Source organism: Lolium rigidum, chromosome 5 (assembly GCF_022539505.1).
Source record: "Lolium rigidum isolate FL_2022 chromosome 5, APGP_CSIRO_Lrig_0.1, whole genome shotgun sequence".
NCBI classification, from domain to species: domain Eukaryota; kingdom Viridiplantae; phylum Streptophyta; class Magnoliopsida; order Poales; family Poaceae; genus Lolium; species Lolium rigidum.
In genome coordinates, this window is record NC_061512.1 from 217,169,905 (window position 1) to 217,187,429 (window position 17,525).

At 50.9% G+C, this 17,525-nt stretch overlaps 1 protein-coding gene across 1 annotated transcript; it reads left to right on the forward strand.

The window, feature by feature from the left end:
- The first annotated feature begins 5,133 nt into the window (after positions 1–5,133).
- On the forward strand, positions 5,134–7,091 carry LOC124654999 (purine permease 3-like). The gene is made up of 2 exons (XM_047193970.1): positions 5,134–5,919; positions 6,569–7,091. Exons 1-2 carry the CDS (start codon positions 5,134–5,136, stop codon positions 6,926–6,928), a joined length of 1,146 nt encoding a protein of 381 aa, XP_047049926.1. The 3' UTR covers positions 6,929–7,091.
- Positions 7,092–17,525: the final 10,434 nt, after the last annotated feature.

Below are 17,525 nucleotides of genomic sequence, written 5' to 3' on the forward strand. Positions count from 1 at the left end.
CAAGATGGTTGGCAACAACCTAAGGTTGAGGAGGTTATTGACACTTCTACATCAAGAGGTGGCGTATTTTAAATTTATATCTTGTAATAATTGAGGTTGTAGTGCAGCTCATGAGAACTTTGAAACACTCGTGTTGGCTTCGCCCCAATATTTTTCTATTTATTTGCATTTTCTTTTATTTATTTTTCTTTTTAAGCCTTGTTTTGTTGCCTTTCTTTCTTTGTGTCTTTCTTTCTTTCTATTCCTTCCACCTAATACATAAAAATAGCAGTGGTCAGCGACGTCATTGATGGCTAAGGCTGCTGCTGCCGGTCAACCTTCTGTCACACACTCTCAAGCGCGTCGACCCATGCGTGTTGCGGGCCGGTCAGTGCCGACATAGGATCCCAGGCGGCATTGTAGCGCGCAGTGGCGGCATTGATGGCCATGGCTGCTGCGCCGCCGGTCAGCCTTCTGCCACACACACTCAAGGGTTGGTCCACACACGCTCAAAGGGTCCAAATTTGGGCGTGGAAAAGGCGCGTCCGGCCGATCCTCCCTACCAGAGTGGGAAGTGGCGGAGGTAAGTGGCCACTAGTGGCACATCCTAGTTTGGTGTTCTACTAGTATATGGTTGCATCCTAGCCAACATTGGCCACACTTAGTAGTGGTGCACCGTGGTATAGGGTGCGCCACGCGGTAAGTCCATACTAGTGGCCAACCCTTTTCTGGTGCGCCACGGGTAATAGCAGTATCGCACCACCACCAATAATCCTTCGGGGGGGGGGTCCCAGAATACTTCTTGGCATGTGCCTTCACTTTGGGATATGTGGTGGGGTATCTTGGGATCCCGCACCGATCTCCGGCGGTGAAGATCAAGTCGATGATGATCTTTGGGTGATGTGTCAACCGATGAAAACCGTGCCTCGACATCGGTCTTGGCGGACGAAGGCGACGTTGTTTGGCGTCTTTACCTTGTCGAAGGCATCGTCTGTGTTGATCTCATCACTTCACTCGGGATTCTCCAGGGGTAACCCCAGATTTGGGCCTCCCGGATCGGAAGATGGCGGTGCTCGGCGTTGTTACCCTTGTTCAGGGCATCGTTTTTGGAGCAGCGGTCGACTGGTGTGGTCTGGAGGTGGACCGGTGGAGCGGCGTGTTTCTACTGCATCGAAGACGACGTGTCTCGGCGGCGTGGTGTAGCGGGTTACCGACGCGGATGCGGATGGTGTACGTGCACATGGAGTGGACGTTGTCTGGCGTAGCGGTGACATCGGCGGCAGGATCGACAAAGTTTATGCGAATCTTAATCATGAAGATTGTGCGTAGGTTTGATAACTATGATGGCTTCTGTGGCGCGTGCATGAGGCGCTCGCTAAGAGTCTTCTAATCCGGATGTACGCTCTCGCTGCCTAGAGGACGTCTCGGGGTATGCGATTGTTGCCGGTCCTTAGCTGGTGGAGTGATTTCGTTGTCTTTCCGGGAACATAGAGACACCGCTGACACGATTTTCATTCATTGTCGAGTTTGTAGGTGTTGTGTGGTGGCTTCGGGTTTTGTGATGTATGTTCTTTATCTGTTCTTTGTTAACTATCTTAATAAAAATCAATAAAGGTCATATGCCTCCATTTCAAGAAAAAAGGTCTTCCCCGCCGACATTCGCCTTCATGTGGCTATTTACTTAACAAATCATGTCTGATTTTTCTGTAATCAATGCCCGTTAAAAGATTCTTCAAACAACTCTGTGCTAGCCTGTTAAATTCTATTCATACACTTGTAGTTTAACATATCATCGTTCATATATATCTGATACAGCCTGACTTAGCTCATGGCTCGCTGAATAATTAACTTAGCACGGTGTTAGTGGAACTAGGAACTAGTTGGTGTACCCATGGTTTAAGTACTACCAGTTGATATTATTGGCATGCATGTTTCAATCAGTTACCCATCTATTTTATTTCAACGGAATGATTTTGATTACTGTTACCCAATTATTTTTTGAAATAGAGGCAAAAGCTTTGCCTCGTTCATTAATTAAGAAGAGAGTGCCCAGTTTTTAGGAGAAAACCGGGCGAAAATCTACAACAACACGGCTAAGCCCACATACGCACATCTATTCCTAAGAGACCCGAAACAACATGGCCACACCCGCTCTAGTCAACACCTATGACCAAGAAGTGACATGAACAAACATTACTGTTACCCAATTATTCATTTGCAGCCCAATGCTGCATTCATGGACGCTGCCAGATCAGTACATGAGTGTATAAATGTACTACATCCATTATTATTTTATGCAGCAGCTTATATATCTATGTTCAACTCAAATACAGAGCAATTTACATCAAATAATATGAGTAAAACTGTGACTTCCAGTGTACTATATACACCTATTGTCAGTATGCTAGCTCCGCCACGGGCTGGACTGTTGCTAACACTAGAAACAATATCATGTTGCTACCAGCCTACCAGCTAGATGCATGTGCAGTGGGTACCACTAGCGTACTTTGATACCTTGACTCATTAATTAAAAAATCAAATACTTATTTTCTGCAATAGATCTGTACAGTTCTGTCTGCCATTGACCTCATAGAACGTGGCCTCCGCTTAGTCTGGAGTTCAGATGCATACTAGGCCCATTGCACTGGCCCTAAAAATCTTGTTGACACAAAAAATTACATATATAAAGTTATCATATTTTAGGCTAGGTATAAGTTAGTATTCTTATCCTATCCTCTCTCTCCCAACCAGCTACAGTACCTGAGTGCTCCTTCCGCGTCGCCGGGCCGAACCGAGGCCGCTCCAGCCGGCGCGGCCGGTCGGAGTTGGCTGAGGGGAGGCGCCGGACTAGTTTCTGTAGATAGGAGTAGTGTGTTCGGCGGTCTGCCGGTAGTTTGGGTAGTGCTCTGGGTTTTTTAGGCCAGATCCCGAGCAGCTGGAGGTGCGGTTTCACTCGTGTTCTGCTTCGGCGGTGGGAGCGGGCGGCGGTGGCTCCTACCTCGGCGATCTCTGCGAATAAGGCCTGCATCCTCTTGATCAGGGACGTTACTGGGTTGTCTCTTCTCCTCCTGGCCGACCGTGTGGGTGAGGGGGATGAGAAGGACAACTCGGTGATGGCGGATTCTAGAGGTGTGCGGGGATGCGTTGCCATCCTGGGGCTATGCCGCGGCCCTGGATGGGCACCTAGGGAGGCCATCCTTCTTCTTCCAAGGTGGAAGTGGGCGGATGATAGTCCCGTGGTGAATCCCCTCAATAAGTGGCGCCTCTGTCGTCCTCTGCCTGCTCTCGGTGTCTTCTCCCTACTCTTGGCCGGCCGTGGTGGCGAGGGAGAGTGGGGCTGCAACTTCGATTCTGCGAGTGTTGGGCGATGGAGATGGGAAAATGAGGCACATCGTTCTCCTTGTGCTTCCGAAGCTAGTCTTTGCGGCGGAGTTTATTAGCAGAGGACGAGTCTTTCCGATGCTATCCATGGCCGAGGAAGGCCCTCCGCGCCCAGTTGCAAGTGTTGTCGGGGCTCCTTCTTCCTTAACTGGAAGATCTTTGATCTCGGTGGGAGATTCATCACCGCCATCACCCCAAGTGGTTTCGTCACCGGTGGTGATGCTGGTGCTCGTGCCTGGAGGTCGTCGGCATCGAGTGGTGAAGATGATGGCCTTTATTGCTTTCTCTGCAATTTCTCTGGGGGCCTGCTCATAAAGTTCGAGGGCCAGTTTGTAATTCTCCTCTCTTGTGAGGTCCCTCTTGTATTTGTAAAATCACCGCTTATGAAATAGATGCTTCGAGGCCCTTTTGGGCCTTTCCCTTTCAAAAAAAAATAAGTTAGAAGTATTTCTTTTGAGATATTACTTCTTAGCGCTCATGCTACCTGCAAACGTGCGCCTTCACGCGGTCAACCCCGCCGGCCACCGACATTCGCCTCCACCTGCGCGCGATGAAGGACAATGCGAAAAGCAGGTGCTCCGATGCCAGGGGGACAGGCCCCCATGGGCGTGATGTTCGCCTTGAGCGCGTAAATCGGTGCTTTGCCGTGTAACTGGAAGTGCACGGCAAAGCCTCAAAAGTATTTTCTTTGCCGTGGGCTTTCTCTGGGCGTTGCCGTGCTTTTTTTCTTTGCCGTGTGTTGTTTCTAGTCTTTGTCATTCCGTTTTTCTTTGCCGTGCGTTCTTTCTAGGTTTTTGCCGTGTGGTGTTTCTTTGTCGTGTGATCTTTTTTGTTTTATCGTGGTTATCTTATTTGCCATGTACAACTCTCATTTTTTTCACGGCAAAGAGTTCTTTGTTGTGCACCAGCGCATAGTAAAGGTGCAACGCACGGCCCGATATTTTTCCGGTAGTGTGCCCGGCCCGGTCGTTCTTTCTCCTGGTACACGTACACGCACCGGCCGGTACGCGTCGTCCTTGGCGCCGGCCGGTCAGCAATTAATCCCGATCGATGCCGTGCTGCTGCTAGTTGATCCATCAAGATCGTTTAGCAAGATGATCCATCAAGATCGTTTAGCTAGCTAGCTGATCGATTCCACCAAGTTGTGTGCATGCGTGTGCTAACAGAATCCATACCAAAAGGCTAATGTACCCTCGACGTTTTGGTGATCGCTCTTGCCTCAGATTCCCCACGCTAGCAATCTCTGTATACAAAGCAGCATTTTTGAATGGCTGGGGGATTCGGTGAACATAGTGGCTTCACCAAATCCCCCTGGGATGATACTCCTAATCCACTAAAATACCCGGCCTCGTGCAAAACAAGGCCTAAGGTGCTTGCTTGTGGATTGCACGTCTACACGTCTCTCGGCGCCGGAACGCCGGAACGTCTACACTAGCTAGCGTCTATGTCCGCGTATCGCCGGAAAGTACGCGGCCGGCGATTGAGCAGGTCGTCGATGCCGCGGTGGAGAAGATTATGAACTCGACGTCCACGCTTCCTGGGGAGGCACGTACAGCACATGCATAGCGTAGTCGCATCGCGCGCATATGATTCTTGTGAATGTAATTCTTAGAAAAAGGCTACAGGGACCCACGCCAACGGGATACAGCGAATCCGGAGCGCGGAATACCATACGGGAGGGCTTAAATAACGCGGGCATTGACGCGCCCAAATCATCTCTAGGCAGGGGAACACCTCCATCACATCAAAAGGTTACTCGCCCGACCCCCGATCATGGAGGTTGAAACCGCAGCTCAGACACAGCCCCGCGAGCAGCAGCAACTGACTAGCGCCGCCGGCGCCGATGTCGCCGCTAAACCGCTCCACCGCAACCCCCGCCTGGTCCTCAGCTTCATCCTCATGGTCGTCGGCTGGGCGTGCGCGCCACTCCTCCTCCGCGACTACTTCGTCCACGGCGGGAACCGAAAGTGGCTCTCTAGCCTGCTCCAGACCGCCGGATGGCCGATCCTGATCCCGCCGCTCATCGCCTCGTACTTCTCCCGCCGCCGGCGCTCCACCACCACCACGCCGGTCTTCCTTATGTCGATCCGGCTAGGGGCAGCGTGCGTCGTGCTCGGCATCACGGTCGGCCTCGACAACTACCTCTACGCCTACGGCATGGCCTCCCTGCCCGTGTCCACCTCCTCCATCCTCATGGCCACGCAGCTCGCCTTCACGGCGGGCTTCGCGCTGCTGCTCGTGCGCCAGCGGTTCACGGCCTTCTCCGTGAACGCCGTGCTGCTGCTCAGCATCGGCGCTGCCATGCTGGGGGTGAACGGCGGAGGGGACCGCCCCGCGGGGGTGACACGGACGGAGTACTACATGGGATTCGGTATGACGCTCGGCGCTGCCGCGCTGTACGGGCTCATACTGCCCCTCATAGAGCTCAGCCAGGCGGCGCACCTGGCGCGGACCGGCAGCGCCGTCACGTACACGCTGTGCATGGAGATGCAGCTCTTCATCGGGTCCTCGGCCACGGTCTTCAGCCTCATCGGCATGATCGTCAACAACGACTTCCACGTAAGTTTAATGTGTACACTCTTGCACATGTCGTTGATCCCGAGGCCAGGTGCCCCTACATACCAATTCTCACACATAGTTCACGGAATCGCTCAGTTTCCTGAAACACAACGAAACTGAATGTGAGTGAGCATGCCGAGTTCTATGCATAGGCAGTAGAAGTAGGCTTGTCCGGCAAAAACACGAGTCTTCCTCGAAAAGCTAAAATGCTAGCCGTGTAAAAGCTAGGGTATATGCATCGATGTTATGATTGGGAGAATATGATCAGGTAGCTACGCGTGTAGCTAGCGTAGCGCGTTTACACACGGAATGACTTTTCTGTATACAAGTCGATAGGTATGTTGTGGGATTTTCGATGAGGATGGGAGAAATTAAGAGGGAAGTGAGAATAATAGTATAAATGAGTTTATCTCTTGCATTACGTACAGACTTAAGTCAACCAAGAACATATTTGGAAAGCTACTCATATAAATTTTAGGTTCATGTGTACTTTAAAATAAATCCCCGAGTCACAGATTTATATATGGACATGTCGTGTAATTAGTCTTCTCACTATACTTTGTTAATCAAGAAACATGTACTTAAATTGGTAGAGGTTAAGAATTTGTTTTTAACATATGTAAGTTAACGGGAGAGCAACCAAATGCAGGTCATCCCACGCGAAGCCCAGGAGTTCGGGCTCGGCAAGACAAGCTACTACGCGCTGCTGGTTGGTTCCACCCTCATGTACCAGTTGTTCTCCCTTGGTATGAATGGCGCAATCATCTATGGCTCGGCGCTTCTCGGCGGCGTCATTATGACCGTCCTCATCCCGGTCACCGAGGTGCTCGCCGTCCTATTCTTCCATGAGCCGTTCACTGGCATCAAAGGCATCGCCGTCGCCCTTTCGGTCTGGGGCTTCGTCTCCTACTTCTATGGCGAGATCCGGACGCATGCGGAGCAGTCTAAAAAGTCCTCAAATATAGAGCAATTAGATGGACCCGGCGATTCTAGCGTACATGCTGTCTAGCGTGCAAGTTTGCGCTGTCCGGTTTCATGTTTTAAAATTGGTGCAACCAGTTTTGTCAAGTTGCATCTTGTTTAATATGTATTGTGTGAATTTGTGATGTATACTTCTTGTACTTTTTTCACACTTGGAAAATAAGTATGCAATGTATATGACTCTCCCATCATCATTTTGTGTCCACATCTCATTAAATTAAACTATAAGAAGAGTGAGGTATTTTGACTCTGTGCAACAATTGATGCAAAGGCCGGAGCTGTGTTTCCCTTTTTGAAAGAAAAAAAAGACGGCGAGGTGTATGTATGTATTGGGGGCAGATGAGGATGGGGTCTACGTATGTGTCACCAAGGGGCTTGTCGTCCTGTTCTTCCAAGAGCCATTCAATGGCATCAAAGGCGTCGCCCTCGTGGTTTGGAGCTTCGCCTCCTACTTGTATGGCAAGATAGGGACCCATGCGCAGCAGTCCAACGCCTCCTCCAAATGCAGAGCAATCAGATCCTTAACTTAAACTACCACTTGTTGGGGGAGAGTTGACTCTTTTGTTAGCAAACAACGACCGTGCAACCCAGATCTGGATTTCTCAATGCTTCATAAGCAGGAGGCATCAACCCCCTCCCTGTCACCTTGCAACAGCTAGCAGTATGAAGCTCTAACAATGGCTGAGAGTCAACTCTCCGTCGGCAAGTATAGTTTATTTTGAAGAGGCTGGGATACGAAGTGATGGATCAGATCCTCATAGGGTTCTCTGAATAGTGCAGGGATATTTTTTCTACGGGTTTTCATATGGATCAGTACATAAACTAGCATATCTCATCTTCCCAAATATGGAATAGTTTGGCAAATATGTTGTCTGAAGTCTGAACAAGTGAAGAGCGAAGAGTAGCACGGGACATAAACTAGCATATCTCATCTTCCCAAATATGAGCCAAGCATTGAGAAGTCAAAATATGTGTTGCCGGGTCGTTGTTTGCTGGCTACCAAACGTCAACTCTCCCTCGGCAAGTAGTAGTAGCTAGTAGTTGAAGTTTGCGGACAGAGCTTCAGTGACTTCATGACTTCAAGTCTCACCGTGACTTGGTGGTAGCATCCACCATTTATCTTAGATCCAACACTCCAGATTGTCTCTCACTTCAAACTAAAAAACTAAAAGTATTCAAAAAAAATTGAAAATTTTGCAGTAAATTGCAAATGCCTTGTTTTGAAACCTGGGAAAATTTCATCCCATTCGGGTAACTAACTTGTGATTAAATATATTTTTACGTTTTCGAGCACCAGTGTAAACTAAATACCTATTTAATCACAAACCTTTGAGTCAAATGAAATGAAACTTCACCAGAATACAAATCAAAACATGCAGGATTTACTAGAATTTTTTCAAAATTTTCCAAGCATTTTTATATATTTAGTTTAAATTCTAAGTTAATCAGGTACGTTGGATGAGAGATGGATGGTGGGTGTTTTCACCAAGTCACGGTGAGACTTGAAAGCATCAAGTCACCGAAGCTCTATCCGAAGTTTGCACACACACTCCGTCCAAACGTCCGCCTGTCCCTTCATAGATAGAACAGATCCCTATGTACTAGACCATGGGGCTAAGTTTGATGCAGCTTGAACGACGACTACAAAATTCAGCGGCCGGCGATGGCGCCAGCGGCGGACAAACGGCGACAGGGCCAGCACAGAATATCGTGCGCACATGTGCTGGGTGTGAGCAGATGTAGGTAGCAACTATAAGGTTCCATGCATGTTACAAGACCTGGTGGAGCCATTGATGGTCGCGCCACCGGCCGCATGTGTTGTATCTTGTGTTGTCGCCACCGGTATCTGCTCTGGCCGTTGCTTCTAGCCGTGATGTGTATTGCGCCGCTGGCCGCCGCCGTGTTATGTGTGTATCAGGCGGGCGTGTAAGTGTGCCGAGCAGCCATGCTTTTGTGTTGTACGTGCGATCTAAATCAGAGGTCAAGGATGGCCGGATGCCCCGATACACAAAGCAGACGGATGTATATGGTATGTTGCCTTTAAGTTAAAACTAGAAAACATGCCCGTACGTTGCAACGAAGTGTAAAAAAATAAACTTTTGCTTAATAGAGACGTTGACAAAACTCAAATGTTCCCCAAAGCCGATCTACCAATGACCTCTACTAAGAGAGAGGAGAGTTATCTTTGAAATTCTAGTTGAAACAGAGTAGTAGACATTAATAGTGCATACAATTTTCAATACAGATTTCAGTTCAGCAGAAATTTACCATTAACACAATCCAAAAACTCTGAAGAAATTTGAGCCCTGACAAGTAAAATACTCCTCCAATCTTTTGACAAAATTCTGAATGGCACATTAAGAAATATACTGCCCTGGTGCATACAAAAGAATCTTTATTTGTACCTGTCAGACGGATGTATATGGTATGTTGCCTTTAAGTTAAAACTAGGAAACATGCCCGTACGTTGCAACGAAGTGTAAAAAAAAAAAACTTTTGCTTAATAGAGACGTTGACACAACTCAAATGTTGCCCAAAGCCGATCTACCAATGACCTCTACTAAGAGAGAGGAGAGTTATCTTTGAAATTCTAGTTGAAGCAGAGTAGTAGACATTAATAGTGCATACAATTTTCAATACAGATTTCAGTTCAGCAGAAATTTACCATTAACACAATCCAAAAACTCTGAAGAAATTTGAGCCCTAACAAGTAAAATACTCCTCCAATCTTTTGACAAAATTCTGAATGGCACATTAAAAAATATACTGCCCTGGTGCATACAAAAGAATATTTATTTGTACCTGTTCATGTAGAAGGGCTTACGTGTTGTGGTGTGGTGTGTACGTTCAGGTTGAGAAACATCAAAATAAAGAGAAATTGGAAGCAAACTCGCAGCACAAGAAGAATAACATACGATATCTCGTTGAACGCCAAGAATCGATGAAGATGGCAGGATTCCACAGAAGTGGGCGTCGGGAGAGGCATTGATGTGGGTACAGACTTTTACTTGTCAAACAAACTTATCAGGTGGCTTGGAGCAATCACGCGGGGGGAAATGAGCCTCGCAGGGATCTTGTACATAGACATGCTCCATGTTTTCATGTTTGTGTACCAAAAGCTAGAGCAGCTTACGCTTAACTTTTCCAATCCGTCTCCTCTCTTAAGTGTGTAACGGATGCATAATTCTACTAATATTGAAATATGGATCTGAAAACTGATTCAAGATTTCTAATTACCCGGTGTTTGGAAACGTCACGGCAGTGCCGGGTGGTTCAGCGCCGACCGCCATAGCCATCCTCACCGTCATGGCCAGGCCAACTCCACCGCCAGGAAATACTTCACCACAGGCTGAGATGGACTTCCAGCCAAAGATTTAAGCGATCACGCGGTGCGTCCCAGACATAACGAGGTGTGCTCTGCATTTTTATATTTCACGAAGTCAACTTCATGTATTTGTGCCAAAAGCTGGAGCAGCTCCAACTTCTCAGAACCGTGGAGCTAAGGGGGGGACACCGAAGCACACCCCTTCCCCCCGTCCCCCTCTCTCTCTCGTCTACAGTACCTGCAGGTCTCCTCGTCAAAGCCGGGCCGATCTGAAGCTCATTTCGCCGGCGCCGCCAGTGGAGATGGGTGGAGGAGAGATGCCGGAGTAGTTAGTTTAGCTAGTATTAGCGGCAGGTTGCCGGTAGGGGGCTTTTTGCCCAGTAGTGGAGGCGGAGATCAAGATCTAGCCGCCTGGATCTTGATTGTTTTAGGGCCCTACCTCCTTCTTCTTCTACTCTGGCGGTCGGAGCGGAGAGGGAAGGAAGGGGCTGCTGCTTCCATCAATAATGAAGCGGCGGAGTACCTCTTGAAGAAGTGCGGAAGCGGCGGGTGACGTCCTTTCCTGGCCGGCCTCGGCGGCAAAGGGGAAAGGGTGTGCCTGTTGCTGACAAGCGTCGTCGTCAAGCTCCTGGCCGGCCGTGGAGGCGAGGAGGAGCTCGCACAAGACGGCGACGATTCTTCTGCATCATCCAGGAGGTCTTACCTGTTCTGGTTTCGACTGGTGGTGACTGGCCATCGGATTGGTTTCCCCCTGGCCTGCCGTGGTGGCGAGGAAGGAGAAGCCACTGATTCGCCGTCAATCGCCTATCGGAGCCAGTCGCTGCCCAAGTGGTGCTATCGTTTGGCTGCTGCAACTGTGCTTCACAAGCGTCGGGCGCCGCCGCTATTCGTGGCTGTTTTTGCCACCTGAAAATCTAGTGCTGGGCTCGCCATGAGCTCTTCTTCTTCCGCTTCGCCTGGACGACGCTGTTGTGCGCCAGTGCCCATGCGGAAGCCCTTTGATCTCAGCTCGGGTCTCATAGTTGATACCACCCCAAGTGGCTTGTTCCCCGGTGGTGGCGTCGACTCCCGAGTTGCCAGATCTCATGGTTTCGGTGGAGAAGACACGGAACTTGATTGCTTTTTTATTTTTAGTCCTAGGGTCTTTTCTGTAAAAGTCGCAGCCTTATCTGTAACTCCCCAGCTTGTTAGGGGTCTCGATGTAAGTTGTAACCCACCGATGGATTAATGAAGCAGCCTCTGGGACCTTCGGGTCCTTCTTTGTTTAAAAAAAAAAAGTAGAGGCCGAGCTAACGGATCGAGACGTCACCGGAGGAGCGACAACCTCGACAGTCTGCACCATGGACATTCTTCTCCAGAACCTTACCTGCAGCCTTCCCACGCTTCGCCGCAGCCACCGGGAACCAGAACCACTCCGTCCTAATTACCACTCCGTCCTAATTACCATCGGACAACAATGAGACCCTGATGCATCAGCAGCCTCGGAGAGCATCTCATCTCATCATCGGCAGCCACCGCGAGTGGCTCCGCCATCAAACACGACTGCGTCATCTTCAAGGTGTACGTTGGCTATGGCCCTGGCATATGCATCAAGAGCCGCAGCCTACGGACGTTTCCAAGGCTATTTTCGAGGACAGCGGCAGGCACCGTCTCCTTCTCGTAGCTACCGAATCTCCCTACTGCGCGCAAAGCCGAATACTATGAGGACTTTCAGCTCCAGGCAGCTGTCATGATGACAACCGTTTTTGCGAACGAGATCGCTGCCGGGATCCGCTGCACGATTGGCGAGCGATCTCTTTCCTTCTTCTTCCCTCGCCTGGAAGTATAATTCTCAAATCTTCTTTGATTATCTCCTATGCATGCACCGAATTCGTTTCCATCTCAAACACCCAAATTCGAGGCACTACTTGACATGGCTGGTCAGCTGGTGTTCCTTCCCGGCACCAGCACCGGCCTCGCGACCATCTCGGGCGTCTTGTTGTTGAGCGGTGTATCCTGTGTTGATGGAGTCCCCAACGAGTGGCGGCGATGGGAAGAGCTCCCCTTCCGTATCTCCGATTTGAGACCTCGAAAGTTGAAGGAGGTACCGCCGGCGAGGTCCGAGCCACGCGTGTTGCAATATCGAATCCGGAGCGATGCAACGACGGACAGAGACCGATCGGGGGCGCACACGATCGACGAACGTGTACTTTTTTTCGGACCTCCCGCGACTCGCCAGATCAAATTGCTTGGTGGATACGTGGAGGCTTCATCGAGGTGTATATATATATATGAGCCTTTATTACAAAGGGAAAAAGTAGGTCGATATGGACTCTTTTTTTCCAGAGCGAAAAGAAGACTGATACAGTAGGAAACTGACGTAGCACAGGAAACTTTACTTGAATTGCATGCTGGCAAACCTTGTAATTTCGGTTGAGAGATAGGAGTAGTTTAAAATTGGACGAAAATCTCGCAAGAAATCTTATTTTCTTTATGGAAAACACTGATGAACGTCCGGGGGGAACAGAACGCTCCCATCCTCCTCCTTCGCTGAGCGACGCGTGTCCTCATGGGCCCACCCACGTGCATCGTCTCTGGACGCTTCCTCTCTCATCCCCTTTCTTATCCCTTATCCCAACTCCCTCAACCACAGAAACACCACGCGCTGGCCGTGCGCAGGCTACTGGCGATGCGCCGCCGCACCCAAACTCGTCACCTCGCGCCGCCCAAAGCCCTCTCTCCCATGCCTCCTGCTCGTCCCGCCGCTATCCTTCCATGGCTCCACCGCCGCAAGCTCGAGCTCATCGAGTTCTCTTACATCGACACCTACGGGGGGCAGCTAGTTTGAGGCCGCCATGGACGCCGGAGGATACAGGCCACGCCGTCGCTGATGATGGGGGCGGCGGAGGAGTTGCTGGGGTGCGACCGGCATTGCTGGAGCGGCGTCCGCGGCTGCTACATGTGGGGTCATCGTATGCTACAAGGGCAGCGGCGGCGGCTGCTACATGGTCGCCGGCCTCTGCTACATGTCGCGGCTGCTGCGGATGCGGCTGCTACATTAGGTGGAGGCTGCTGCTACGATGGACGTCGGCGACTGCTACATGCGGCGGCGGCGTCTGCTACAAGGGCTGCGGCTGCTGCTACATAACCGTCACCCTCTGCTGCTTGCCGCGGCGGCCACGCAGCTGCTTGTTATCACCAGAATTTGACCGAGTCAGAGGTGGGCCGGATCAAGATGGGCTTGAAGAATATATATAGAAGAAATACGTGAATCGGCCTTTCATGCAAAGTTTGGGCTAGTTTGCCCGTGTATCTGTAATATAGTAGGTCGTATCTTAGATTAGAAGATAGAGTTTGACCCGTGCACGGTTAGGTGCACGCCCGAATTAGAAAGTTCCCCGGACTATAAATATGTATCTAGGGTTTATGAAAAAACAACAACCAACGTTCAACACAATCAATCTCGGCGCATCGCCAACTCCTTCGTCTCGAGGGTTTCTCCTGGTAAGCACCATGCTGCCTAGATCGCATCTTGCGATCTAGGCAGCACAAGCTTATACGTTGTTCATGCGTTGCTCGTGCTGAAGCATTTTTTATGGCGAGCAACGTAGTTATCTTAAATGCGTTAGGGTTAGCATTGTTCTTCGTATCATATGCTGTCGTAGTGCAACCCTTATACATCTAGCCGCCCTTACACCTATCTTAGGTGTAGGGGCGGCACCCCGCTTGGTCACTGTTTAGTAGATCCGATCCGTTACGGTTGCTCCTTGTTCTTCAAGGATTAGTTTAATATCCGCAATAGTTAGGCCTTACAAAGGGTTGGAGGATCCGGCGGCGTGTAGGGTGTTTGCTAGCCCTAGGCAGGATGTTCCGGGGATCAACCTCGTGTTGGTTTTAGGCCCCGCCTAGGATCGGCTTACGATCACCGTACGCGAGCGCGAGGCCCAATCGTGAGTAGGATGATCCGATTATGCGGTGAAAACCCTAAATCGTCGTAGATCGCATTAGCTTTATCTTGATCAAGAAGGACCACCATATATTCGGACACCTTGTACGAATCATGGGTGGATCGGCTCTTTGAGCCGATTCACAGGACAACCTGAGAGCCGATCGAGGCTCGTATTTAACGTTTACGTGTGTGCCATGCAGGAAACTAAGCGAGGCATCATCCAACACCTTCCTGACCAGGTATAGGTCAGGTGGCACGCCCTTGCGACAGCATCGGACGTGTGACCGGAAGGCTTTGCGGGCCGCCGCTCCGAGGGCCCGGGGCCAGCCGCAGCCCTAGTTGTTCCCGGCTCTACTTGTGTTGCCGGTCGCTGCCCGCCGGTGGGTTTCGACCGCAACACATTCGGCACGCCCGGTGGGACAATCTTCGACATCCACCGCATCGCCATCTACATCCGAGATGGCGGAAAGCACTCCGGTCAAGTACGAGGACCCGGTCGACGAGCTCAAGAAGAAGCATGACGAGATCAAGGCAGTCCTCGAAGCCGACCTCATCGGCTCTTTCCACGGAACCCGCTCCCACGGCGTCGAGGTGGAAGGGGTTCTCACCTGAAGGCGCACTCGATGGAGTGGACCTGTCCGCCCGTCGGAAGAACGCACCGGGTCGCTGCGTCGGGAGATCAACTTCATGGTGGCTCATTCGCTGCACCGCCACTCTGAGAGCCTGGTGAACACTTTGGAGCGTGTCGCTCTGCGCGTGATCCAGGAAATCATGAGCCATCGGTATTCTCCGTCGGGACCAGCTCTGAGGACTTACAAAGGAGGAATACCATTCCAGTCCCGTCCACCGTTGCCATGCGCATTGGCAGCACCAAGAGTGCCGATTTCACCGGCATCCACCGTTAACATAGTGGAGCGCACTTACCTTGGAGAGTGCCAGCCAAGATCCTCACTCGACATCAACATGATAGGACTCGGGCACCACCCTGGTAAGGACGGAGACGAGGGCAGCTGCTCTCACAGCGAAGACAAGGAAGAAGCCGTTCCACGCGACCGGCTCCGACACTATGTATGGGCAAACGCGGTAATGCCGATCCGTGAGATTGGCCCCAAAGATCTGTGAAGGAACATCGCCAGACCTTCGTGGACCTACTAACATAGAGGCCGATTCTAGGAATCAGCCAAAATCATCCTCACCATGCTTTCGGTCTGGGCTCAACGTCGATCTAATGGGCAATGGGATGCGTCGGCTGATGCACTGGAAGAAATCCACATTGTTCCTAACAAAGCCGACGTTCACATCATAGTACCTTGGCTAACCATAGAGCCGATATCAGCAGTTACCTGGCAGAATCGGCTCGGGGGGGGGCACCTAATCATATGAGCATGCGCGACACCATTGAGCATGTGCGGAGGAATATTGGTGGCCGATAGGGAAATTGGCCAGTAAAAAAAAATCAAAGTTTACATGCATCAGTTTACACAAAGAGGCCCTACTGAAGAAAAGCATTAAGGGCGTGAAGAGCATCGGCACGGATTCGATCCACCTCGGCGATCTCGGCCTCGTCGTCCTCGTCTCTCCCCATCACCAGCTGACTGCTCAGGGCACGAATTTCAGCCAGGTCGGTCTTCAAATCAGCTGTGAGACCTTTTGCTTCCTCTTGGGAGCGAGCAATGAGGGATTCCTCATCTTAGATAAGTTGTTTAGTCTCCCTGGCCCTCTTTTCAAGGTCCTCCAGTTCCTTGCGCAAGGTCTCAAGTTTGACACTATGAGTAGAAGTGGCGGTCTTGGCGTCTAAAGCGGCTTTCTTCTCGTTGAGCCGTTGACATTTGTCTGCAATATCGGCTCTCAACGGGAGTTGGGCGCGGCGAAGAGTAATCCTTTGACGAGCCGACTGCACCCTTGACCTGAAAACTGACAAAGTCACTGCCGGCCAAAGCTTAACTTGCAGCGTCACTGGGAGACGGGGCTGGATGTCCTCGAGGATGCCCTTGATTGCCTCGGGGTTCTCGACCAGGGTATCGACCGAGGAGGAGAGCAAAACTTTGAGACGCTGGAGCGGGCCATCGACCGCGCTAGGGTCTGGCTCTTCACCTGCTTTGGAAACAGCTGGCTCGATGGAGTCGGGGTCGAACGTCGGCAAGCTTGAAGGATCACACCCACGACGGACGAGCAAGAGCAAGCATGAGCATACGACAAAGGAAAAGAGTAGGCCTGAGAGAGTGGAGCTTACCTCTCCCAAGAAAGGAAGGGAAGTCGACGTTGTGACAATCGGCTTTGCGGTAGTCTGGGCCAGGTTAGCCACTTGGTCAGTCACGCTTGGCGAGTTGGATAGGCCAAGGGCAGCAGATGGCATCGGCACCTCTTCAACATCCCCGCTAGAAGTCCCATTAGTCTGCAAGGGAAATGGTGAGGCAATCCAATTAGTAACAAGACAATGTGGAACACAAGCTGTTGAGATAATTACATTTGAAACTTCCTGGCTCGGCGAGGAGACTTGTGGGCCTGTGCGAGCCCTTTTGACGCATCGACGCTTCATGCGTGACCTCGTTTGGATCGGAGCCTGAAGGACAGCAGGCTCGGGAGTCGACCTTTTCCTAGAAGCCGACGTTGGCGAGTCCGTCTGGCTCCGTGTGGTGGATCTATCTGTATCGCCTGGGGAGGAGTCCCTTGGACTGGACTGTGCTCCCTCACTGGAGTTCTCTTCAATGGAAGTCTGAAAGAAGAGGTACAACCAGGTTACAAAGGTGGGGAGGGCAAGTGTGTTCGATCAAGACACGAATCAACTTACGTGCAAGCTTTCCTGGGCAGGAGCTTTGCGCTTCAGGGTCTTCCTGACAGCCACCTTCCTCACTGCTGTCCTCGCCTGAGTCGAGGCTCGGGGGCAACTGGCCCCGAAGATGCTTTACTCCTGGGAGCCGATTTCGGTGAAATCGGCTGGCTCTGCATTATGACTTTCTTCGAGAGGTGGCGAGCTGCGCGAAGAGAACCACCGGGGCCGGAGGAAGGAATACGAAGGGGGAGCCATCGGCTTGCGTGGGAGCCGGGCCATCTTGTTGCTGCCAGGAGATGGAGTCAGGTCACAGGCAATCACCATAAGCGGGTACAAGAAATATTTGAGTAATGGTACCTGGTCTGCGGGGACGTCATACTCGGCATCAAGTTGTCTCAACAGCGGTCCTAAAGCCCTTCTGAATACATGGGTCTTTGATGGCGTGTATTTCACACGTTCGTTGGGCAACCCCAAGAGGAAGGTATGATGCGCACAGCAGCAAGTTTTCCCTCAGAAAGAAACCAAGGTTTATCGAACCGGGAGGAGCCAAGAAGCACGTTGAAGGTTGATGGCGGCGGGATGTAGTGCGGCGCAACACC

Bases quoted from the DNA above. Each gene is read 5' to 3' on its own strand.
- LOC124654999 (XM_047193970.1), top strand. From the start codon at position 5,134: ATGGAGGTTGAAACCGCAGCTCAGACACAGCCCCGCGAGCAGCAGCAA. The intron at 5,920-6,568 runs GTAAGTTTAATG...AACCAAATGCAG, and splicing joins TCGTCAACAACGACTTCCAC to GTCATCCCACGCGAAGCCCA.